A 27,623-nucleotide genomic window follows, 5' to 3' on the forward strand; every position below is an offset into this window, starting at 1 on the left:
GCTTTCCCCAGGCTAACTCTGAAGCGGGTGTGGCAGAGGTTAAAAACTAAAACACACAGTTTGTAGGGGGAAAATACCCACAGAAAGGACTTTATGAAACCTCATCTAACTGCATAGGTAGGGGTTTATGGTGCCCCTTCATTTGTAAAATTGGTTTCATTAAGTCTTTTTTCTAAAGTATGCAAAACCTTTGATCATTGGAGCTATAAGATTAAAATTAGTGTACTGTTTTTAATGACAAAAGAAAAATTTCATAATCAGGGTGGGGTGGAAGCGTGCAGACTATAAAGGTTGTCCCAACCCCGCAATTCTCACTCCTGCTGGATTCTGTTAGTTGTTCTGGGTTTCGTGAGTCAGGTAAGTACGATCTGAATTTATTACACATGTTTAAAATCTCATATTAATTTGGCATTTTCTTTTGGAAATGGGTTGAACCCATTATATTGAGGAAAAAGCCCACTGTAACTGGTTGGTTAACAGTTAAGTATAACTTATTCCCTGCTGAGATGTTAGTGTGAACAGAATTATCTCCCCAGTAGAAAAAAAATCAAACAAACCTACATACCTAGTCGATAGTTTCAATATATTAGAGATTTTTCATTTTCACCTGTTGATAACTGCTTGGTTAACATAATAATTTCTAATTCAAAGACTGCACTTATAATAAGCAATTGTTGTTTACACCAACTGCTTGCCCTCTTCATCCAAAACAGACACATGCTACCTGGAATGAAATCCATCACTGATTTTTTCCTTCTCTTTCAACATTCAAATGTAGGGTTTTGTTTTCACAGTTATTCTTCAAGAATATAATCAGAAATATGGAAAATTTACTTGATGATAACCTTTTAAAATATTTCACCCAATATGCATTGATGGAGGGTAGTACCAGCGCGCTGTCCATTGGTGGACTGAAAAACCTGCTTCAGAATCAATTTGCACAATATCTGAAGGTAAGTGTAGCCCAAGCAGCATCAATTGTACTCTCTGTGGAATGGGTGGGAAAATGTAAATATAGGCCCTGATCCCACAAAGCAGAGCCTTATGCCCCCATTGACTTTAATGATCATTGTCAAAGCATCAGTATGTGAATCCACCACTTGTTTTATTCACATAGTTGTAAGGAGTTCACAACTTGGCACTACGAAATAAATACTTTTAATGTATTTTATAAGGTGTTCTGAAGGCAAAGTTGCACCAACTGGATCATATAAAAGATTCCCCCCAAGTCTATATACTGTATCTTGATTCATCTCAGAGGGTCTTTAGATTTTGAGTATTAGGTAAATGTGGTGACTGGTAATTATTCGATTCTGAAAACAGAAGTATCAGAACTTAGGTGAGAAGTCTGAAGAAGCTGGTAAATAGCTGAAGTCCCTGCTGTAATGGAAATGGAGATGATAATTCTCTGTGATTTCAAGAAAAGTGCAAAGGCAAAAAATCACCACCAACATTTGATCTGCAGAAATGTCCATATGACACCATTTGGGGGTTTCAAGAATGAACAGATTGTGGAAGATTAACTGGAGTTGGGTTTTGACTTCAGTCGGACTCCAAATAGTTTTCTTTGCTAGACTGGACATTTAGATGTTAAATGTGGGTGTGTTGAATCAATGTTGGTGCATTTTGTCAAAGGCCTGAACTCAGTGGAAATTCCAGAATTTTGTGAATAACAAAAATCCACTTTATTCATTTTGCTACAATTTGTTGGAGAAAAATCTTTTACATGATCCGGTATGTGCAATTAAGCCTATGGAAAAATCATAAAATATAAAAAAGTGTTTCCTTATCAAACAATTATAATTTATAGTCATAGTTTATTTAATTGGAAAAGTTAATTGGAAACAAACTTGTAAATCTGCTAAGGTGCCTTCTTACTAAAACTTTTTTATATCAGTCATAGCCGGTTTAGCTTTGGAGGAAAATAAATCCAGATTTGACTGAACATTCACATTTCACCTGTGTTATCAATGATTTCTATTTGCAATTTGGATAGTAGATTTTTCTAGCATTTTCCCTGTTTGCAGAAATGTGCAACTTGTTTGACACTGAAATAGATGATATAAAGTATGACAACATAAAAAAGTGGCTTAAAACACAATCAAAACTAGGTTTATCCTACTTTATACATTTGACTAATTACCAAGAGTGTTTTCAGAAAATTCACTGCACCAGAATGCCATGTGCACTTTCATAATACGGACTGGACTAAAAGGAGTTAATGCTCTTAGCTAGATTTACCACATTTAAACAATTTTGCTAACACAATACAGAGTATTCTAAATACAGGGGGGAACAGTCCTGTCTCAGGGCCTGATACAAAGTCCAGTGAAGTCAGTGGGATTCTTTCAACTGTAAGTGGGCTCTAGGCTAGACCCTGAGATAGCAGTGTGGTAGATGTTGACTTTTAATGGTGACCACTGTAGCTCAGTGAGTCTATGCTACTGCTTTTTCACCTGTCTTTCTTTCCCCATCTTTGTGATATAGTCCAAACTCAATTTACCTACATCAGAATGAAAGCCCAGTCATAACGAAGCCTTGCTGTAGTGATTTGTTCAAGAACCTCTGGCATTTTTGGTTGTTCTGGGTCCACTGGCTCTTGCACATGGGGACATTTTCATTTCTTGATAGTCTGACTGTGAGAATTTTAACTATTTCTTAGGAATGCTCTTCTATAGTGAAAGGTGAAAGGCAGATGATTGCTCCACACTGTTCAGAGGACTGGTACGTCTTTGATAACAATGTTAGCAGACTGTGAGCACTGCATTTCTTGGTTAGTCAATATAACAATCTCACACACACACACACTCATGTACTTACTGGTAGATCCCATAGTAATAGCAACACCTCCATAGTAACATTAATAGTTAGCCTACTTTATGGGCTATGTTTCTTATCAGGAAGTATCTGTGACCATTAAATTTTTACTTAACTTTTTTAATTATTTTCCTATGAAAACAGGATGCATTTTCTCTCGATAACATAATTAAATCGTTGGACAAAAATAATGATGGGAAAGTCAGCTTTGAAGAATTTGTGTCCATTATAAAACGTGTAACTGGCACAGGCCAGTAAGACAAAAGGAGGAGGACCACCACTGGCAAAGGAAGAAAGAAAAAACTTGGCATTCATAAAAAGTATATATATATGTATTTACAGATTTACTTATTGTGATAACATTATCAGCAGATAATAAAGATTTTCTTTAGTGTAAAAGGATTGGTCTCCTTGTACTGTATTTCCTATATACTGGTTATCAACACACTGTAAGCAGGTCCACTTCCCAGTTATTTTAGAATTAACATTTTTATTTCATGCTACAAAAACATGATGTAAGGAAATGGCCTTTATATAGCTCCTGCTTTATGTGAGGATAGTACTTTGACACACGGGACAATTTAAATTCATGTTCTTGGAAGGAATATATGGCCATATACATTAAGGTCGGTCTATCACTCCCAGCAAGGATTGTTCGCTACAGTATACTAGTCAATTCAATTTAAGTCAGGAGAAACATCTCAATATAGTAAAATATCTGAATTAGATATATTTAAGATTTGTATGTTAAATACAAACTTACCAATATTCTATTTACTATTTTTAAAAAATATTTTCCTCAATAACATGCACAAAATATACCTAACAAAAATAGCTGTACTTAGGTGAATCAAATAAAAATCTATAAGGAATATCATAACTGTATACATACAAAATGAATTATATCAAATCTAAGATCAAATATGGCCCGCATATTACAGTAGAACCTCAGAGTTACGAACACCTCCGGAATGGAGGCTGTTTGTAACTCTGAAATGTTCATAACTCTGAACAAAGCATTATGGTTGTTCTTTCAAAAGTTCACAACTGAACATTGACTTAATACAGCTTTGAAACTTTACCGTGCAGAAGAAAAATGCTGCTTTTAATCATCTTAATTTAAATGAAACAAGCACAGAAACAGTTTCCTTACCTTGTCAAATCTTTTATTTAACTTTCCCTTTATTTTTTTAGTAGTTTATGTTTAACACAGTACTATACAATATTTGCATTTTTTATTTTTTATTTTTTGGTCTCTGCTGCTGCCTGATTCCATACTCCCAGTTCCAAATGAGGTTTGTGGTTGACCGGTCGGTTCATAGCTCTGGTGTTCGTAACTTTGGGGTTCTACTGTATCACAAATGTCTCTGTGACCTCTGCACTGATGTCCTATGTTCTAACAGGATATATTAATTAAACCATTCTGACACTAAAGGTTTTGATTCCTTCATTATAAATCAGCTTTTGCATATTCTTGCTATTGACAATATAATAATAAAATATCTTTGATATCCGTTTACTATAACAACTTTAAGTTACACTTAATAACTAATTTAAAAAAAAACATTATTAGAGTTAGAAAGTCAAGCACTCAAAGTTAGGAAATGTCAGAATTAAGGTTGTTTAGGCATCTTTCGTTTGTCCTGCTTGTGCATATGCATATGGTACAGCATTTAATTCCATGATTACATTCTATTTATTTTCCACAGGACCAAGAATAAAACATTTGATAATGAATTAGATGGATGCTCAGTACGTTACAGTACATGGCTACAAGCAGAGCATCCACCATTCTCTCTGCTGGTATCATGTTCTGCCTTATGACAGACAGTTCAAAGAAAAAGTGTTCCAAAAATTTACTTCACTGTTTACATTTTTTAAAGTAACATTTTGCTCCTTCCGGGAACTTTTCAGAAAGCAACATTTACCGCAACTATGAGAGACAGGCTTGGATTGCAGTTGGGTGGGATGATGTTTGTATTATTGTGAAAATTCTTTCACCCTTACTGCTAGCTATAACACTAGTTCCAATTCGAGAGGAGATCTCTTTGCTAAAATGAAACTTCCAAACACCTTTTCTTTAAGGGAGATCTGACCCTTTACCCTTTAAGGGTCCAATCCTGAAAGGTGCTAAGTGTCTTCAACTCCCATTGAAGAAAGGGGATGTTGAAAGTGCTCAACACTTCATAGGAAACACCAAACATGTTTCTGAATCAGGCCCTAAATTGGGAACAACTTACAGTACATGGCTACCTAGCTGCAGAGGGCAGATGAAATTACCAATATTTCTATTGGTTCAGATCCTAATTCCTGTCAGCCTCACAGAAGGGACATCTTATATACATTTTTTTTATATGGATTTGAGGCGGCCCTGAAAAATATTCAAAGTGGGAATACTCTAAAGGAAGGGAGGTTTCACTCTTTCACAAAAGTGGTAAGACATTTTTCTGGTTTGGCTATACATGTACAACTTCTGAAGTTTGCTTTTTTGTATTTGTTATAGATACAAATTACAATTTCTGCATAGAAATAACACTTAACCTCTTTCAATTAATCAATAGGAGCTTAGACACTGATATCACGGGAGTGTAGGATTCAATCTCTTAATAAATATTTAGTCATATTCATTCCTCTTTTCAACACAAGCCCAATTAGCCTTGCAGCATCAGTCCTCTCTATTGTCACATACAGATTTACAGTCATCTTTGGGAGTATGATCAGGTCCGCATCAGATTAAGTTACTTTTGCACATTTAAACATTTGCAATTTTTTTTAGATTCTCTTTTTAATCCTTTCTGCACATAGCCTACATCAGAAAATTCCAGTGTCATAGTAATTGCTATTATTATTATTGCTTACCTTATTGAGAAGAAAGTAATGAAAGACAAGGAAACGAAATTAAAAATAAGGCATCCCTGTAAGAAGAAGGATAGGCCACTAGCTTAGGACCTGGAAGACCTGGGTTCAAGTCCCTACTCTACCACAGATGTCCTTTGTAACCTTGGGCAAGTCACTTAGTCTCTCCGTACCTCAGTTCCCCATCTATAAAATAGGGATAAAAACACTTTCCTACCTCACAGGAGTGTTGAGAGGATTAAATTAAAGATTGTGAGATAAAATAAGGTACCTAAAATAGACTACTGTGTACACTTCAGTCCTTAAGTAGCTAGTGTTTCTTGGAGAAAAATTATTTTTCAAGTAGTCTATTTTTGGCCAAATATAAAGTATTTTCATACACCTTGTTTTTATTTCAATTCTGGCTATGGGCCCAACCCTGCAAATACTTCTGTACATGAGCAACTTTAAGCATGCAAGTAATCACACTACACTAAACGGAATTACTTATGTGTGTAAGAGTTTGCAGGACTGGGATCTATATTTCTTTTCTTTTTATCTCTGTTATACAATAGAAAATTCTGACTTTGACTGTGTTACTAACACCTCTTGTAAGTTATAGAAAAAGCAGGCAACGGGAAGTAAGCATTAAATAGTGTTATAAAAGTGTCACTTACTCGCAAAGCCCACTTCTGACCCAATGCTCAGGGTGATAAAAAATGCTTACATTTTACTTATTCCAAAAGGTCAGGAGCACTTCATACCATATGTAATATCAGAAATATCATGGAAAATAAAGTTTTAAAAATAAAATCAGCATCTTCAAGGCTAGTACTGAAGGAGGCATTTTTACAAAAGTTATATTAGAGGCATCAGCAGATAAAAGCTGAGACCACAATGCAAGAGCTCATCAGAAAAGTTTACAACCTAATTTAATATTGTGAGGAAAGAGGGGGAATAAAAACAAAACGCCTTTGACCATTTGGATCAAATTCTGCCCTAACACCCTGTGTAAACACATTTACTGCAAAGGGCTGCAAGGAATGTACAAAGAAACCAGTGTAGATTTTGTCCCTAAATGTATTATTTGGAGTATAAAATTTTTCCACAGAATAGTAATACAACTTGGCGCATTACTTTTTCAAAGTGTTGCACAAACACTAACTACATTAATCCTCACAACAGCCAGGCAAGGTCAGTAGGTATTATCATTCCAATTTTACAGATCAGAAAACAGAGGCAAAAAGATTAAAGGCCTTACCATGGAACACATGCAGCAAGTTATCAACACAGCTGGAATTAGATAGCATGAGTTTCTGGGCCTGACCAGCCCTCATTCATCTAGCCCACATTCCCTTTGTGAAATCAAATCTATATTAAGCAGAGCTGGGCCCAAGCTGCAAAATCTGGATATGGAATTCTAACATGCATGATATGATGGATACAGCACTGGGCTGGGAGTCAGGAGAGCTGGGTTCTATGCCCGGTTCTGCCACTGATGAACTGGGTAACCTTGAGCAAGTTACTTCACCTCTCTGTGCTACTTCTTCCCCCATCTATAGATGAAACTTACCCATCTATGCAAAGTGCTTGGAGTTTTACAGATTAAAAGAACTATTAATTATTATTTTGTGACATTCATATAAAAGTTTTTAGTTCAAGACTATTTCTAGTGCTAAAGCAAGAATGGATAAATACATAAATGCTAATAATTGTAACAGGAAACTCAGACATGTCCACTTTAATTTAAATCCCCTAGACACATTTTATAATGCTTTTCACCATGTGGGAAGGAAAAATGGTACGATTTTGTTTAAAACAAATTTTGTAGTTAAACTTTACAATGTGCAAGTCACTAAAAAAACTCATAAAATCAGTGTTTTGTATGCAGAAACTATCAAATGGTTTCTCAGCACTGAAATATCAACTGCACACTATGGTTCCAGTCCTGCAACACCTACAGATTAGCTTAACTCCTGCGTGTAGCCCCTCTGACTACCCATGGAGCTCAGCAGGAGTACTCGTGTGCATAAAGTTACTCCTGGGTGTGTCGGCAGGATCAATGCCAAGTAATGCTTTTGTAATCACTCTGAACCATGGAACAAGATGAAATAGATGAATAATAGTTGGACTGATATAGATCAACACCACAGTAGGAAACTCCCTTATAGCTTAAGTATGCATTAGTTACTCTTCACACAAATCAAGTCACAACATTTACCTCTTCAACAACTTTAGAATTAAAAGCAAAAATCTCAAAAAGAAAATCTTCACAGTGCTAAAAACTTTTGATCAAAACAGTTTCTGTGCATTCTATTTCAGTAATATCACTTGGGCCATTATAGTTGCAAGGACACACTCAATTAATAAGCAACAGAGTCCTGTGGCACCTTTAAGACTAACAGATGTATTGGAGCATAAGCTTTCGTGGGTGAATACCCACTTCGTCAGATGCATGTAATGGAAATTTCCAGAGGCAGGTATAAATATGCAGGCAAAAATCAGTCTGGAGATAACGAGGTTAGTTCAATCAGGGAGGGTGAGATCCTCTGCTAGCAGTTGAAGTGTGAACACCAAGGGAGGAGAAACTGCTTCTGTAGTTGGCTAGCCATTCACAGTCTTTGTTTAATCCTGATCTGATGGTGTCAAATTTGCAAATGAACTGAAGCTCAGCAGTTTCTCTTTGGAGTCTGGTCCTGAAGTTTTTTTGCTGTAAGATGGCTACCTTTACATCTGCTATTGTGTGGCCAGGGAGGTTGAAGTGTTCTCCTACAGGTTTTGTATATTGCCATTCCTGATATCTGACTTGTGTCCATTTATCCTTTTACGTAGTGACTGTCCAGTTTGGCCAACGTACATAGCAGAGGGGCATTGCTGGCACATGATGGCATATATAACATTGGTGGACGTGCAGGTGAATGAACCGGTGATGTTGTAGCTGATCTGGTTAGGTCCTGTGATGGTGTTGCTGGTGTAGATATGTGGGCAGAGTTGGCATCGAGGTTTGTTGCATGGATTGGTTCCTGAGTTAAAGTAGTTATGGTGCGGTGTGTGGTTGCTGTTGAAAATATGCTTAAGGTTGGCGGGTTGTCTGTGGGCGAGGACTGGCCTGCCTCCCGAGGTCTGTGAAAGCGAGGGATCATTGTCCAGGATGGGTTGTAGATCACTGATGATGCGTTGGAGAGGTTTAAGCTGAGGACTGTAGGTGATGGCCAGTGGAGTTCTGTTGGTTTCTTTCTTGGGCTTGTCTTGTAGCAGGAGGCTTCTGGGTACATGTCTGGCTCTGTTGATTTGTTTCCTTATTTCCTTGTGTGGATATCATAGTTTTGAGAATGCTTGGTGAAGATCTTGTAGGTGTTGGTCTCAGGTGTTGGTGTTACAAGCTCAAATCTCAGAAGCCAAATAAAAAGAACTCAACATTTATTAATTATTTTTAAGAATCTCATGAGTGTTAAGCCAATCTCATGATTTCTGGGGTTCAGCTCATGATTTTTGAACACTTGAGGTGGGCAATACTACAGGTAGTAAATTTAAAAAGAGTTACAAGAAATTCCAAGTTCTACACCTGCCCCTGAGAATCCTTGCCTATTGGCATGGTTCAGCAATCACATGGTTCTAATTTTTTATTAAAAAAAAAAACAAGCAAAACACAACTGTTACTGGACCAGTGTTTCTCCACCCCCATTCTCCAGGAGCAACTTCCAGAGGAGGAGTAGCCAACACAAGAAGAGGAGTACAGTAAGTAAGCCTTACTGAGTTGCTGAGGGTGCTACCATGGGAGTGACACAGTGTTCCCTCATCAGCTCTCACGGTGCATGAAATCATCTCTATGGCCTCAATAATTCACAAACCTCACTAACCTGATCCCCCATAAATTATTTCTGTACATTACTATAAACAATATCCAAATATTTTAATACAATGCAGGCTTTGCTAAACTGAAGCCTTTACGGTTACAGGTATTAATATGGTAAGATGTCCAGTTGAAACAACTGAAGGTTCGCTTTGCCTCACTCAGAGTTCAGCTGTGAAATATCAGCATTCCCGCTATACAGATTAAGATTCAGAAACATGCTTTGCAGAGTAGCTGTCATGCACATCACACACAAACTGTTTAAACTCCATTCATTACATTAATCTTTTGTGACTTTCAGATTTTACACTTATTCCATTATTTTCTCCATATAAATTGTACTTGAATGAATGTCTTGCTTCTCCTTTAATCCAATCAAAATGCTGCAGATCACCCAATGATTCATGATATTTCTGTACAACAGCAATATGTTGTCATAGATATGAGCTTCAATTCACTTCTCAACACCTTTTCCCTTTTGTATGGAGTCAGAGGTGCCCACAAGTCTTCGCTCCTTCAGGTCCATGCCAGGGGTTCATAAGTCTTGGAGTTCCAGTCCTTTTCTCTTCAATCTTCTCTTAACAGTCTCTCCATCGTATCTTCTGTCTTCCACATCCTTTCTTGCTGAACTCTTCCTCCCATGCTTTCTTTGTAAATCATTCTTCTCCCATTCGTATCACTTGTCCACCTACTTCAAATGTGCACTCTCCAGCCTATTTATTACTGAGAGTCCCATGTTCATCTTCCCCCTAATTTCTTCCATGCACACTCTGTCTGCCCTCCATTTGCCTGCCATTCTTAATATATTACGTGCTACTACCTGTATCTTAGAATCATAGAAAATCTTTTTTCTTCCATATGCAAAAGACCCGACCATTTCTAAACCACAGAGCAGGCAGGGAAAAACACATGCAGCATATACTTTTCCTTTCAGTTTGTTACTTAAGTGAGGTCCTACAGTACTCCTATCTTTTTCACTGTCACCCATGCACACTGGGCTCTTCTTTTCAATTCTCCAGATCTCTCTCCGATAGCACTAAGGGTATGTCTACACTCCAATAAGACACCTGCAGTCGGCCTGTGCCAGCTGACTCAGGCTAAGATCTTTCCTACCTTATAGCTTCTTGTTATGTTTCACTCTACAATAACTACGTTATAATCCTTATCCTCTGCTTATATCAATCTGTGGCCATGCAAATTACTCTGATATAAAAATCAGCATTAGATCTTCATTACTCTTACATCTTCATTATAGTGCTGAGTTCCTATTTAAACAATAAATATGCTAAATATGGACAGCAGACATCTCTTCATGTCACAACACATGAAAAAGATACATAGCCTGTCATCTAACCAAGGCAAAAAAGGGGTATTAAGAAAACACACCAAAGAGACAAATCAGTACTTACAACAGGGTATTTTGTGTTTGGGTCAAATTCTGTAGAATTTGCATCTGGAACACAAAAAATTCAGAATAACCACCATACGTTTTCATTGTCCTAGATCATCAGCTTTGTTGGCGTGTAGGGCTATACTGTGCCCTTAGGCACAGCCTTGTAAAGGCGTGTGTGTAACGTACAACACCCCAGGAGCAGCCTCAGGAAACACAATGCCTCAGGGTAAGTCTACACATCAAGAAGGGAGTGTGATTCCCAACTCAAGGAAACATATCTGTGCTAGCTCTGATTGAGCTAGCTGCAACTACACTCTATTTTTAGTGTGCCAGCTAGATCAGAGCTGAGTCTTCGCGAGCTGGGAATTACACCCCTAGCTTGAAGTGCCGACATACTCATAGAGACTCATCAGAGTCACACTTCCTCCCCTGATACCTACTTGTTCCTGAGGGTAACAATTTGCTGCTGGCCTAAGCCAGCACTAAATTACTACCCACCCTGCACTTATTTGGCTACTCTCCTCAATGAGTAGTGGGGTGGAGCCAATGCTCCTCCCATTCCTCACCACTACCTACCCACCTGCTTGAGGGACAGAATATAGAGGTGAGCTGCCCAGTGTATTCCTATGCTTCTGAAACCAAGATCTGAGTAGCCTGCACAGGGGTAGAAAGGGAGTTCTTACTCCCTTACATAGGCATGTAGTCCAATTCGCAATCGAGCTCTTAGAATTTGCTCACATTGATCTAAACACATAATACTATGATCTGAATAATATAAAGTTCATATAAAGAATAAGCTTTCTTCTAAGTGAACCAAATCCATACTAGGATACTGAAATCACCTTTCCAGTTTAAACAGTTTCTTGCAAACTCCACCACTGCCAGCTGCATCCCCAAGCAAACTCCTGCAAAGAAGAGAAGAGAACAGAGTTTCACACAATAAAAAGTAGAATTTGCAAAGTAGCCTCAATTCGGCCTTCAGAATACCCACAGTTTTGATTTCTGGCTACCCAGTTTGTATGTACAAACCCATACATTCTGGGAATCCTGAAGACTGGTTGACTAATTGTGGGCAAGAAATGTAAAGGTCACTCTAGACTATTCAGAATAACGATGTCCTTAGAGTCCTACTAAATAATCTTTTTTCATTTTAAATTTTATGTGCCTAGTAGGGATAGGCTACAGCTGAAAGTTTGGGTATGTTCAGATCCAAGATTTTGGCCAGGCCCATCCCTAGTATCTAGTCAAAGAATTCACCATGCATCTAAGGCTACGTCTTCACTACCTGCCTGAATCGGCGGGTAGAAATCGATCTCTCGGGGATCGAATTATCGCGTCTCGTCGGGACGCGATAATCGATCCCTGAATCGACGCTTGTACTCCACCAGCACAGGTAGGAGTAAGCGCCGTCGACGGGGGAGCCGCGGCGGTCGATTTGCCGCTGTCCTCACAGCGGGGTAAGTAGACTCGGATACGTCAAATTCAGCTACACTATTCGCGTAGTTGAATTTGCGTATCTTAAATCGATTTCCCCCCCCCCCCCCAGTGAAGACGTAGCCTTAGATTCTAAGCAACTCAAAGCAAGGACCACATCTTCTTATGTGTCTGCATAGCACCTGGCCGAGATCCTAACTGGACACTACTATCATAGAAATACGTAATTAAAAGTAATAGCAATACAAAAATGATCAGACATAACAAACATGTTGAAAGGGATATTTTCTTGGGCTATATTAAGCTAAAATTATAACGTTGCTGATTTATTACTCTTAAAAAAGATACTCCAAATCAAATGTAAAATCTATGAACTAACTAAGGTGATTCTAAGGTCTTTGATGCAGAGACTGTCTTTTTGTTCTGTGTTTATACAGCGCCTAGCACAAAGGGGGCCTGGTCCGTGACTGGGGCTCTTAGGTGATATCGCAAAACAAACAACAAATAATAGAGTCAGCACCTCTAACATAGAACTTGAATGCTGACTCGAGTCAGAAACCACTTACATTTTAATGAGGCCCAGGCAACTTTGCCAGGTAGATTTTAGATCCTATTTTAACACCTACTTTAGTTTTATAAAAATTAACCACCTCTCTCTATATATCTTCAACACCCAGTAATATTTCCTTAGTTGAAAGATCTTACCAAGAAAAGGTTTTTTCTTTTTTCTTGCCCAAGATATTGCTTGGAGTTTGCCTTCTGTTCCCCTAAATCCAAACCCGCCTGGGACCAAAATGCCACTGTAATAAAATCCATACATAAAATGATTGGGATGTAAAATAAGACAAAAAAAGGAAGTCTTCGTGTGTCACTTAAAGGATAGTCTTGTCAGGTTAAAATTAAATAAATGTGGTGTTAAGGGGCACCACATTTTGTATAATCCAAGGTGCCAATTCTGGGTGATCTTTAATGAGAAATGTACCTCATCAACATGAAAAATCCATTGGACTTATTTCAAGTTTTGGAACATCTGCGTCAGTGTTCTAGCCAAATTCAAATAAAGTAATTACATCCTCTCCAGTGAAATTCCTATTTCTTTAATAAGCTACAGAATTCTTCTTCACTCCTTCACCCTAAACTTTTTGGGTTGTATTTCTGGTGCCTTTACAATAGCTGCTGAATAATACTAAAGAGATGCCTTTTGGTAGTGGATGAAGTAAAATGTTCCCTTTAATTATACAGGGTGAATTGCTGTTCCCAGTGACATCAATCGCAAAACTTCTATTGATTTCAATGGGGCCACTCACAGTTTAATAATTTTGCAAAGTGGATTGATGCTTATAAAAACAGCCTTACAAAAATGTCATGAATATTTAGGAGCCCAGGCACAACATTTACTTACTCACTTTTTACTATGATGTTTGATGACAATGATCCTTTAGTCACATCAGAAAGGGTAGAATTTTTGAAAATGCCTAACTCTTCAAATGTACCTAAGCATGCAGGCACATTTAAAAATCCCACCCAAAGAGGCCAGAACAGAGGTTGAAGTTCTGGCCCAATATTTTTTAACTTGCTATTTCCTTCAGTATAAATCATTCTTGTCACAAACCATCATGAAGCTATTTCTTCCTGTCAGCAAGAAAACCAAATTCCTAAACAAGTCTACCTGATATAGTGAATGGTTCAAAATCTTTTTAGTAATATATGATTTGCCATTTGAGATGCACTTTAGAATTAGTGTAATATTTTTACTTAAAATCTAAAATCTTTTCCACAATGGCTTTTACATTGCAAAGTACTGAGTTAATGAGAAGAAAGATAAGATGCTATTGGATATTGAAATTATACGAGACACTGGAAAAATCAGTTAGGAAAATATTTATATTAAACAAAACAACAAATCATTAAACTCTTCTACTTTGTATACAGAATACTTGATGGCACCTACTCTGCTTTGCATAATTTTTGCCACGCCTGGTGGTATTTCACTGGGTTCTCAACTTCTGTAGAATGCTCAAGCTCTATTGAATCTATATACTAAGAAAGAAAAATATATGACAAAACAGTATTTCATTCCACAGAAAAAGCAATATAATGCTATACTGTACAACAAATATTTATAGCATAAAAACAGCCTGCAGGACTTTTCAATGATTCTCACAATAAATCTGCACATAAAAAATAGTAGCTAAAGATCCAATCCTGCAAGGACCCCTGCAGTGATGCTGGAACGAGGGGTGCTGTCGCACCACCAGGCTTGAAGTAGTAACAACAAACACCAAATACATGGTTTCCATCATCTGCACCCCCATATAAAAATTATTCCAGCACTCCTGGACCTCTGTTTAGGTGCAGAGGTCAGCCCATAAGGAATTCTTTGTAGGGCTACATCTATCATTATGGAGTGTTTCGCTTTATAACTGTAAGTCTCTCTTCTATGTACTTTCCTCCCTCTGAATTAGTTCAAGATAGCAACTATTCCAGATTGAGTCACACACATATTCTGGACCAGATACTCAGCTGATGTAAATGAATGTGGCTCCACTGAAGTCGAAAGAGAAAAGAAGATAGTGGGGCAGTTATGGCATTGGACTGGGACTCAAAAGAGCTTGGTTCAGTTCCTGGCTCTGCCACAGACTTCTTCTGTGACCTTGGGCAAATCACCTAATCTGTGTCTCTATTCTCCCTCCATAAAAAATTATATTTAAATTCTTCAGGGCAAAGATTGTCTATTCTGTATGTATATATAGTGCCTAGCACAGTGGGGGGGTCCCAATTTCAATTATTTATATAAATAATAAATAATACACCAATTTACACCATCTGAGGATCTGGCCCATAATGTTTGTTTGTTCTTTGCTATTTTCTTTAATCTAAAATAAAAATCACCCACTCTGAAATTACACGTTTTCTCTTTATCTATGAAAAAACATACCACTGGTGAATGACAAGATTGTTTGAGGTTTGTTTGACTGGTAGTTTTGAGGTGTGAGAATTACCTTCTATCCAACATTTTCTTCTTTTCCAAAAGATACAATAGCGAATATAACTGCATATTTTTATTATGCACAAATAGTACGTTTTATTGTTTTACATGGTTGAAAAGAGAAGCTAGCTAATGGTACATTTAAAATTAGTTCTGCTTTCACTGTCAAATACACCAAGTCAGCAATTTATAACTACACCTCTACCTTGATATAACGCTGTCCTCGGGGGCCAAAAAAATCTTACCGCGTTATATCGAACTTGCTTTGATCCACCGGAGTGCGCATCCCCGCCCCCACGAAGCACTGCTTTACCGCATTATACCCGAATTCGTGTTATATCGGGTCGCGTTATATCGGGGTAGAGGTGGTATTTGAACATTATAGGTTTCATCATTCAAATATGCAAATGATGTATTATAAATTAGGTATCACTATGTTACATTAAAGAACTGCTTCAGAACACAGGATTAGACTGAGGAGCTGCTGGCAAAAAGGCTGGAACACAGGTGTTTCGCAAGAGCTCTGAAAGTGGAATTGGCTCTGGGGAAGCTTTGTCACTGATTTTGGCCTACCTTGTGCAACCTACATGCATGCTTTGACCTACCTACATGCATGCTTAACTTTATACATGCAAGTAGCTCCACTGAACCTCCGTAAGCCTCTTTGTGCATATAAAGTTAAACGTGTTTGGAAGGATTGGGGCCTTGGTCATCTTTGTTGAAGGTGAATAGGGCTTGTTTAAATAATAGATAAATACAATTCACCCCTATGCAGGAAGCCAGTACAAGATTTTGAGCACCAATTAAACCATCAAAATAGGAATTAAGTGGGACTTAAATGGTGTGTAGGCCTTGCACTGGCTCTTTACATGGGGGAGGAGGATTTCTCTCGATGCAAATGAAATAGGATTCAAATCTCAGTGTCTCAACTGGGAGATAAATTATTTATACAGACTCACTCGCGTCTCAGATTTTACCTATCACTGAGCAGACAGTGCTTTCATAGTTAGTAAGGGGCTCCAACATTATTTGCCACGTCGTTTTCAGGGTGTTTTGGCAGAAGGGATAGTGCCTACAGCAACTGAACAGCAAGTGCCCACAAAGAGTCTGAAGAACTTTCCAGGAAGAAAAACAACTTGGGGAGCAAAGCTGTATCTGGCATGACGATGATAATACTTAAATAATGATAAATGATTCTTGCATTGTTGCAGCAAAACTCTGGAACCAAAGTAGAGCAAGCTGTGCAGTCTGCTTCAGAGATGGAATTTCTTATCTCTATGGTGTCTATCAGAATGTTATCTCTCACTAAGGCTGCTTGCTCAGCCTCTCCTGAATTAATTTGAAGAGCGGAGTAGCAGGGAGGTGTCTTAAGGCAACTGCTGTCAGATATGACCAAGTCACTGGAGCCTCCACTATTGGGGTAGTGCTCCACTCAATAACATGAGAAAATAAAGGCAGAGTATATCAATTAATGTACCTCAATCCTAATGCCATCTACCATTCCTTGTCAATTTACCGCTCTTCCCAGAGGAAGGGTCTTTATGGTGCAATTGCTCTGATGCCCCCTACTGTGTAATTCACATACGCATATTCCAGAAGGGGTTCCAAAGCAGCAGCAAGACTAAGGCCTGGTCTGCACTGGGGGGGGATCGATCTAAGAGACACAACTTCAGCTACTTGAATAGCGGAGCTGAAGTCGACGTATCTTAGATCAAATTAAAATTACTTACTTTGCATCCTCGGGGTGTGCCCCGCGGCTCCCCAGTCGACTTTGTTTCCGCCTCTCACCGAGCTGGAGTTCAGCAGTCGACGGGACAGCGATCGGGGATCGATTTATCGTGTCTACACTACACACGATAAATTGATCCCCAATAGATCGATCACTACCCGCCGATCCGGCGGGTAGTGAAGACGTACCCAAGGAATGGCACTGATGGGCAAATAACAAACAGATGTAGATCTCAGGCAAATTACAGTGCCCTACTTATAATTTTGACCGAGAGTAGTTACTGGCTTCTTGTACTAAAACAGCTGGTTTGATTATGCTGGGTATCCTTGGAAAACACTGTGTGGGAGCTAAAGCAGTTAAAGTCCGGAGTTCAGGGTTCTGTTCTTGGTTCTAATAGGTGGTAGATGGCCTGTATTTTGCCTGGCTGGGAACAATTTAAAAAAAAGGGTTTTCTTATTCCTGATAGATCTGCTGATCACCTTCTCTTTGAAGAGACTACATCATAATCCCTACTTTTATTGTACCGAAATAGGTGCCAGAAATTGGAATGTGTCAGCATAGCCTATTGGACAGAGCACTGGACTGGGGCTCAGAAAACATAGGTTCTATTCCTGGCTCTACTATTAGTCTGCTGGGTGACCTAGGGTGATTTCACCTCTCTGTGCCTCGGTTTCCCTGTCTGTAAAATGGTGGTGATGATACTGACCTTCTTTGTCAAACACTCTGAGATCTACTGATGAAAAGAACTGGGCATTGTTATTATCAGTATTTAAGAGTGGTGTCCTGCCTGTTGTGAGGAGAAAGGTGGACAATGTTCTGGGAAGGCGGGGATGTGCCTTATAGTGATAGACTTAAGGAGCTCAATTTATTTACCTTAGCAAGGAGAAGATTAAGAACATAAGAACTGCCATACTGAGTCAAACCAAAGGTCCACTTGGCCCAGTATCCTGTCTTCTGACAATGGCCAATGCCAGGTGCCCCAGAGGGAATGGACCAGATAATTATCAAGTGATCCGTCCCCCTGTCGCCCATTCCCAGCTCTGGCAATTACAGAGGTTAGGGACACCATCCCTGCCCATCCTGGTTAATAGCCATTGATGGACCTATCCTCCATGAATTTATCCAGTTCTTTTTTGAACCCTGTTATACTTTTAGCCTTCACAACATCCTCTGACAAAGAGTTCCACAGGTTGACTATGTGTTGTGTGAAGAAATACTTCCTTTTTAAACCTGCTGCCGATTAATTTCTTGTGGTGACCCCTAGTGCTTGTGTTATGAGAAGGAGTAAATAACATTTCCTTATTTACTTTCTCCACACCAGTCATGATTTTATAGACCTCTATCATATCCACCCTTAGTGGCCTCTTTTCCAAGCTGAAAAGTCCCAGTCTTATTAATCTCTCCTCATATAAAAGCTGTTCCATACCCCTAATCATTTTTGTTGCCCTTTTCTGTATGTTTTCCAATTCCAATATATCTTTTTTGAGATGGAATGACCACATCTGCACACAGTATTCAAAATGTGGGTGTACCATGAATTTATACACAGGCAATATGATATTTTCTGTCTTATCTATCCCTTTCCTAATGATTCCCAACATTCTGTTCATTTTTTTGACTGCCACTGCATATTGAGTGGATGTTTTCAGAGAACTATCCACAATGACTCCAAGATCGCTTTCTTGAGTGGTAACCGCTAATTTAGACCCCATCATTTTATATGTATAGTTGAGATTATGTTTTCCAATGTGCACTACCTTGCATTTATCAGCATTGAATTTCATCTGCCATTTTGTTGTCCAATCACCCAGTTTTGTGAGATCCCTTTGTAACTCTTTGCAGTCTGCCTGGGACTTAACTATCTTGAGTAGTTTTGTATCATCTGAAAATTTTGCCACCTCACTACTTACCCCTTTTTCCAGATCATTTATGAATATGTTGAATAGGACTGGTCCCAGTACAGACCCCCTGGGGGACACCACTATTTACCTCTCTCCATTCTGAAAACTGACCATTTATTCCTACCCTATGTTTCCTATCTTTTAACCAGTTACAGATCCATGGGGGGACTTTCCCTCTTAGCCCATGACAGCTTACTTTGCTTAAGAGCCTTTGGTGAGGGACCTTGTCAAAGGCTTTCTGAAAATCTAAGTACACTATATCCACTGGATCCCCTTTGTCCACATGCTTGTTGACCCCCTCAAAGAATTCTAGTAGGTTGGTGAGGAACGATTTCCCTTTACAAAAACCATGTTGACTCTTCCCCAACAAATCATATTCATTTGTGTGTCTGATAATTCTGTTCTTTACTATAGTTTCAACCGGTTTACCTGGTACTGAAGTTAGGTTTACCGGCCTGTAATTGCCGGGATCGCCTCTGGGTGACTTGATAACAGTTTAAGTACCTACATGAGGAACAGAAATTTGACAGAGGGCTCTTCAACTAGCAGACAAGATTATAATAAGATCCAATGGCTGGAATCTGAAGCTAGACAAATTCAGACAAGAAATAAGGTGTACATTTTTAATAGGAGGGTAATTAACCATTGAAATAATTTGCCAAGGGTTGTGATGGATTCTCCATCACAGGCAATTTTAAAATCAAGATTGGAAGTTTTTCTAAGAGATGCTCTCGTTTAAACAGGAACTAATTCAGGGAAGTCCTAGGGCCTGTTTTATACAGAAGGTCAAACTAGATGATCACAGTGGTCCCTTCTGGGCTTAAAATCTATGGAACCTGGTGAGAGGGGGAATTCTTCCTGAAAAGAGTGGAGGGATCTACCTGAAATGGGGAACTCAATGCGGAATGCAGACTTATTTTAAGAGGTGGAGGTTGTTATATAGTGACATCTACTATTGTTATTTACTATTGGAAAGATGCTTTAATATCATGGTGAAGATGTCACATCAGAAGATAGATGGATGAGATTAGATAAAATCTTCTAGCATCACTATTATCATCCTGCTTTACTCCAAATGTTTAGCTCTGCTGTTCAATTTGCTCCTGACAGACATGTCACTTATCAGGCTTCCAACAAAGTGCAAATTTCCAAGAAAATCAATTTGTGGTCATTTAAATAGTAAGTGCAAAAAATGTTTACCTGTTTGGGATGCTATTTCGTAATTCTGCAGCTCAAAAACAGCTGTGTTTTCAAATGAGCATTGGCATGTGGTCCATTACAAAGATTAGGCCCCTATAGATATGCTTTTTTTTTTTAAATTAGAGGGGTGAATTTAATATCTGTAAACTGGGTACTGCAGATGCACAAGCCGTTTTTCTTCCAAAATTTGGTTTGTTGAAGAAAAAATTCACCAAAGTTTAAAAAAAAAAAGGATTATACATCTGCAATAGTCAATATACAGATATTAAATTCTAAGAACAAATTGTCTAGGGACAATAACAATATAGGCAAGTTCTATCTATCCAGCTATGTATTTCTATTTAACCCATAACTATAGTAGATGAGCACCTCTCTCAGCCACAATAATGGTAATGAAATGTTGCTGTCCTTACTGTATGAGTAAAGGATAGCAGAACTGTGCTTAGCCTGCCCTGACTGAGGGGTCACCCTAAACTGAACCTCACTCACTAAGTAGGGGATGGGGTGACAAATCCCAGTGAAGAAGAGAAAGGATTTGGACTCTATCTAAAGAGTTCTAGAAACCATTTGATCTTCCCTACTCCAGTGTTTAAGGACAGAACTAATTAGACTCAGTTGAGAGTCATTCCCTCACTCTCACAGACCTTGGGAGACAGGCCAGTCCTCACTTAGACAGCCCCCCAACCTGAAGCAAATACTCACCAGCAACTACACACCACACAACAAAAACACTAACCCAGGAACCAATCCCTTCAACAAACCCCGTTGCCAACTCTGTCCACATATCTATTCAAGGTACAACCACATCAGCCACACCATCAGGGGCTCGTTCACCTGCACATCTACCAATGTGATATATGCCATCATGTGCCAGCAATGCAAATCCAATTAGGGGCCTTTATTGCAGTGTCCCTTTCAGATACATGTAGTCTAAAATAAAATAAAAATGAAATCTCTCATACTCCTTAAAAAACCATATCCAGTCATTTTGTGTACACCTGTATATATAAGTCCCAATTAAGGTACACCTTAATATTACATTTGCCTAAGCGATGGAAGCTAACCATTACATGTTAAAACATTCCTGAAACTGAGAGAGATTGATCCTCACCATTAAATTCAGTTTGTGATTAATTGCCAAAGCTGAATGTTCCAAGGCCTTGAAAACAGATGCGTAGCAGTCACTTAGTTTCGTATACTTGCCAACCAGAGCTATGGAGCACATCTTCTGCAACCTTTCATATCTGACAAAAGCAAGGTTTCTAATTATTATGCTCATATTATGCATTCTAACTAAGGCTGTTGATTAATCGCAGTTAACTCATGCGATTAACTTAAAAAAATTAATTGTGATTAAAAAAATTAATCGAGATTAATCACAGTTTTTATCACACAGTGAAACAATAGAATAACAATTGAAATTTATTAAATATTTTGAATGTTTTTCTACATTTTCATATCTTACTCCTGGGGGAATTATGCGCCACTGCGCATGTGCAGAATTTATGTCCCCTGCAGATTTCTTTGTTTCCTTACAGAAAAATAACTTTCTGACAGGGAAGTAAAGGGAAGCCACAAAAGCGGTCATGCGACCCTTCCCAGCAATATGTTTTGAGTGCCCAGGATAGCCAGCAGACAGGTAAATCACTGTGGGGTAGGAGTGGGACTGGGGAAGATGTGGCAGGTGGCTCCTACCCTGCACTGGGCTCAGCTACTAGTCCTGGCTGGGCTGGGGAGGACGGGACTTCCTCTTCCGCTACATGGCAACCGGGGCTGGGTCAGACCGACTCCCAGATTTCTCCCCCGGCTATAGGAAGCTCTGCAAAGTCCCACCCCACCCCCCACTCCCAGCACTTCCTGCACCCATCGTTCCTCAGCTGCAGGGGAAGGGATCGTTGTGCAGGGAGCTGCTCCCCCATCCATACAACCCCCCATGCATCCAGACCCCCTCATACCCAGAAGCTCCTGCCGAGCCTCATCCCCTCTGCACCCAGAAGCCCCCCGACGAGCCCCACTCCCCCTGCACCACCCCAATGAGCAACACGCATCCAGATCCCCACCTACCAAGCCCCGCCCAGACCCCCCTGCTGAGCTCTATCCCCACCCACACTCAGACCCCCCACTGAGCCCCAACCACCTTCACCGGGATCCCGCTGCAGAGTCCCATTACCGTTGTACCCAGAACCCCCCAACAAGTCCCTGTGCATCCAGATCCCCCCCTCGCACCCAGATCCCCCACTGAGCCGCCCGCACTCAGATTGCCCCACGCAGAACCTCTCAACCCACACCTGGATCCCCCCCCACTAAGCCTCTCCACGATTGGATCCTGTCTTGCTGAGCCTGCCTTTCCACACCTGGTACACCTGGCACGGAGGGGCAGGGCTCTGAGGTGTCTCTGGGGCAGGCCCGGTCCTTGCGCTGTGTCAGGGTTGGGTGCAGACTCACCACTGAGTCTGAGTTCCGGGACGGGGGAGCTGCACAGTGATCTCCCCCTCTGTGCAGCCAGTGACCTGTGCTCCCCAGTGCCATGCTGGAGCCTCCACACTTATTTGATAAATAAAATTTGCAGAATTTTGCAGAATTTTAAAATATTGGGCGCAGAATTTTTAATTTTTTGGTGCAGAATGCCATCAGGAGTAATATATATTGTATTCTGTGTTGTAATTGAAATCAAAGTGTATATTATTTTTTATTACAAATATCTGAACTGTAAAAATGATAAAAGAAATAGTATTTTTCAATTCACCTCATAAAGTAGTGCAATCTCTTTGTCGTGAAAGTGCAACTTACAAATGTAGATTTTTTTTGTTACATAACTGCACTCAAAAACAAAACAATGTAAAACTTTAGAACCTACAAGTCCACTCAGTCCTACTTCTTGTTCAGCCAATCATAAAGACAAACAAGTTTGTTTACATTTACAGGAGATAATGCTGCCCTCTTCTTATTTACAATGTCACCTAAAAGTGAGAACGGGCATTTGCACGGCACTTTTGTAGCCAGCATTGCAAGGTATTTACGTGCCAGATATGCTAAACATTCGTATGCCCCTTCATGCTTCCACCACCATTCCAGAGGACATGCTTCCATGCTGATGATGCTCGTTAAAAAAAAAAGGAATTAATTAAATTTGTGGCTGAACTCCTTTGGGGAGAATTGTATGTCTCTTGGCCTGTGTTTTATCCGCATTCTGCCATATATTTCATGTTACAATAGTCTCAGATGATGACCCAGCACATGTTGTTTGTTTTAAGAACACTTTCACTGCAGATTTGACAAAACGCAAGGAAGGTACCAATGTGAGATTTCTAAAGGTAGCTACAGCACTCGACTCAAGGTTTAAGAATCTGAAAGGGATGAGGTGTGGAGCATGCTGTCAGAAGTCTTAGAAGAGCAACACTCTGATGCAGAAACTACAGAACCTGAACCACCAAAAAAGAAAATCAGCCTTCTGCTGGTGGCATCTGACTCAGATGATGAAAAGGAACATGCGTCGGTCCTCAGTGCTTTGTATTGTTATCTAACAGAACCCATCATCAGCATGGATGCATGTCCCCTGAATGGTGGTTGAAGCATGAAGGGATATATGAATCTTTAGCGCATCTGGCATATAAATATCTTGCAAAGCCGGCTACAGCAGTGCCATGAGAACGCCCGTTCTCACTTTCAGGTGACATTGTAAACAAGAAGCGGGCAGCATTATCTCCTGCAAATGTAAACAAACTTGTTTATCTGAGCGATTGGCTGAACAAGAAGTAGGACTGATTGTACTTGCAGGACATGCAAAGTTTTACGTTGTTTTATTTTTGAATGCAGGTTTTTTTTTACATGATTCTACATTTGTAAGTTCAACTTTCATGATAAAGAGATTGCACTACAGTACTTGTATTAGGTGAACTGAAAAATACTATTTCTTTTGTTTTTTTACAATGCAAATATTTGTAATCAAATATAAATATAAAGTGAGCACTGTATACTTTGTATTCTGTGTTGTAATTGAAATCAATATATTTGAAAATGTAGAAAGCATCCAAAATATTTAAATAAATGGTATTCTATTATTGTTTAACAGTGCGAATCGTGATTAATTTTTTAATTGCTCGACAGCTCTAATTCTAACAAATGTTTCTTTTCTAAAAATAAGATCATAAAATACCCCATTTTAAAAAAAAATACACATTTTTAAACACAGAAGGCCAGAGCCTCCGCAGGCATAAGTCAGCGTCGTTACACTGACTACAGTGGAACTATATCACTTTATGCCAACTGAGGACCTGACCCAGAGTCTTATATTCATGATGATTTAAAAACTTTGAGAAAACATAATAGGAGTTACAATACCTGTCTGCCATTTTCTTCCATTTGAAAAGAAGATCACTTGGTTGGTCATCAATAGGTAGGTTTAATCTCTGTTTAAAATATGTAATAATGCCTTGTTCTTCCAACAGGATTGGCACTCGGTAAGTGGAAGAAACATCATGGATAAATATCACCTAGTAAATAAATTGTGATTATGTACAAAAATTGGTCTTCTAAATACACCTGTACCCCGATATAACGCTGTCCTCGGAAGTCAAAAAATCTTACCACGTTATAGGTGAAACCGCGTTATATCGAACTTGCTTTGAACCGCTGGAGTGCGCAGCCCTGCCCCCCCGGAGCGCTGCTTTACCGCGTTATATCAGAATTCGTGTTATATCGGGTCGCGTTATATCGGGCTAGAGGTGTACTTGCATACGAAATATAAAAGCTAAGGAGATTCATACCTACAGAACAAATGTAATTCAATACATATACTTTGCCCATATACTAAAATTAGATAAAACAACAGAATCAATGTTTAATGTCCCTCTCAATCACTTATCTGTAAAGAAAAGCTATTTAAAGTATAAAGATGAGGATTCCCTCAACGTTTCCCTTCTTTAGCCCACCAGAGTTGTGGACAAGCTATATATCATTATTATTTATTATTTACCATAACACCTAGGAGGCCTAGTCATGGACCAGGACTGTGCTAGGCACTGAAGAAAATGCTTCACTGTGACACTGGCCTCAGTCCTATGAACATACATGTGAGTAGCGCCATTGAGGTCAATGTTGCTACTCACGTGTATTTGCAGAATCTGGATGCATATTGTGCGTTCCAGATGTAAACATATCTAGTGTGTTTTAAAATATTAATACTAAGAGCTGTTTATATGTGAGGCCCCACAAAAAGTCACAGAGATAAGTTGGTTTTCCTTTTTAACAAACAAACATTGCAGTATATTTTATTGCCTGAAGAAAGAACATGAATGGAGCCTGCTTCCTATTTGCAAAGAAAAGCTCTCTACTGGGGGCCTAAAGAGTTAATGGTGTTTCCAATAATGGAGGGTTTTCTTAACCACACTATATTATGCAATCAAATGGCAGACATTCCAATTCAAAAATATATTTATAAATGTACCCGCAATATAAAGTGTGAACCAATTGTCACTAATTAAGCTCACTACATTTAGCCTGCAGGAAATTGTGGAACCTGAAGTCCTGAGTATGAATCTATATGCCCTTTCTTGATGTCATGTATGGAGATCTACTTGATAAGGAATGGCTACTTACCCCACAGTAACTGTGGCTCTTCAAGATGTTGTAGTCAGTGTAGATCTCACTGTAGGTGGGCATGTGTCTCATGCATGGGATAGCGGAGTTTTTTGACTAGCTGTGTCCATCAGTGTTGTGCCTGCACTCTGTGCTTTCTTGTGCACCCATACAAGGACCCAAAGGTTGGGGCAACTGCAACCCTCCCTCAGTTCCCTCACAATTCAAAGCTCGTATTAGCCAGGGACTCCAAAAAGAAGGGATGGAGGGCAGGTCATGGCATCCACATTGAAGGCATCTCAAAGAACCACTGTTACTGTTGGGTAAATAATCATTCTTTCTCCTGTGACTATGTGTCAGCATGGATCCCGCTGTAGATGACTGGCAAGCAGTAACCTCTCTGGACGGTAGGAGTGAGAAGTTTCAGCTGCATCAGTCAAACATCAGGGGGTAGCCGTGTTAGTCTGTATCTACAGACATAGTCACTCTATGCATCTGAAGAAGTGAGGTTTTTACCCAAGAAAGCTTATGCCCAAATAAATCTGCTAGTCTTTAAGGTGCCACCCGACTCCTTGTTGTATCAGTCAAACAGTAATTGAAGCACTCCTCTCCCAAAGTTGGGATCTGGCTGCCATGTCAGGGATATAATATTTAAACAAAAGTCAGTGGGTTGCTTCAAGCTGCAGCCTGACAGATCTCAGAGACTGAAACAGGCGCTGGACACTTGCTGCCTTTGCCCGAGTGAAGTGCGTCTTGAAGTTGGGAGGGAGAGACTCATCAACCATCTGATAGCAGGCGGAAATGAACTTTGTGATTCACTTAGAGCAGAGGTTCCCAAACTTTAACAACCTGTGAACCCCTTTCACTAAAATGTCAAGTCTCGCGAACCCCCTCCTAAAAATGAATATTTCCAGGAATTTTCTCCTTTACCTGAGTATAAATTATAAAAGTAGTGATCTTGGAAATATAAATTTTTTATGACATGCTTATTACATACTATTTATTATTAATTATTATTTATCATTACAGTATTTTTATTACATTATGAAAACGGCAACACTCTTCCAAGATCTCACTTTCGTAGCTTGTATCGCTCTGAATAAGCCTGTTATAAGACAAGGCTCCTATGTTTCATCAAGGAGTGTCAGATGTGAAACAGAATGAAGGTATTTAAGAAGCCAACTCAAAGTGTTCCTTCTACACAAGCATTCAGGTCTTGAGCAGTCCAGGCAAACAATGTATGTTAAAACAAAGCTTAAACTTCTTCTTCATAATAATTTTAAAAACAATACTAGCTGCCTATTTAATTTTAAAAACAGCAAAAAATATCCACCTCCCTTTCCATTTCTTATAAGGAGTCTTGAAGTTTAAATCTCCTCAGTGTGATAGAGATGCTTGCTTTGATCTGCTTAGCTCTTGGAAGTCCAGGGGCTCCGGGCTTCTGGTCCCGTTCTCCCTAGGGACAGCTCTGTCCGCCATTAGGGAAATTTTTCCCAAGAACCCCCTATAACATTTCACGAACCCCAGTTTGGGAACCACTGACTTAGAGAGTCTCTGTGACAAGATGGCTTGGCCTTTTGATGGGCCAAAAATGTCCAGAGGTTTGGATTCAGCCTGAAAGGCTTGATCCTGTTAAGGTCACTGAGCAAAGCTCTGGATACATCCTAGTATACAGCTTCTTTTCTCCCAGAGTCGAATGCGGCTTTGAGAAGAAGACTGGTAGGGTGACTGACTGGTTCAGGTGAAATTCTAAGACTCCTTTAGGGATGAACTTGGGGTGTGATTTCAACACCACTTTATCGCTATGGCAGGATGTGAAAGGCAGTCCAGCTATGAGGGCTTAGAACTCACTGACCCTCTGCACTGAGGGATGGCCACCAGAGACTCCATCTTGA

General features: G+C 39.4%; 1 protein-coding gene across 2 annotated transcripts in view; it reads right to left on the reverse strand.

The window, feature by feature from the left end:
• LOC113405127 (CTP synthase 2) overlaps positions 1-27,623 on the reverse strand; it is a 134,079-nt gene that overhangs the window by 69,563 nt on the left and 36,893 nt on the right. For both annotated transcript variants that reach the window (XM_026649738.1, XM_026649735.1), the window contains exons 9-14: positions 24,493-24,644; positions 21,263-21,395; positions 14,284-14,372; positions 13,038-13,132; positions 11,741-11,803; positions 10,915-10,958 (exon numbers count right to left, since the gene is read on the reverse strand). In XM_026649738.1, the coding sequence (XP_026505523.1) occupies positions 10,915-10,958; positions 11,741-11,803; positions 13,038-13,132; positions 14,284-14,372; positions 21,263-21,395; positions 24,493-24,644 (576 nt within the window). The remainder of the gene's footprint in view (positions 1-10,914; positions 10,959-11,740; positions 11,804-13,037; positions 13,133-14,283; positions 14,373-21,262; positions 21,396-24,492; positions 24,645-27,623) is intronic.

The sequence above is a fragment of the Terrapene carolina genome, unplaced genomic scaffold, assembly GCF_002925995.2.
Source record: "Terrapene carolina triunguis isolate 2854851 unplaced genomic scaffold, T_m_triunguis-2.0 Scaffold23, whole genome shotgun sequence".
Taxonomy (NCBI): Eukaryota; Metazoa; Chordata; order Testudines; family Emydidae; genus Terrapene; species Terrapene triunguis.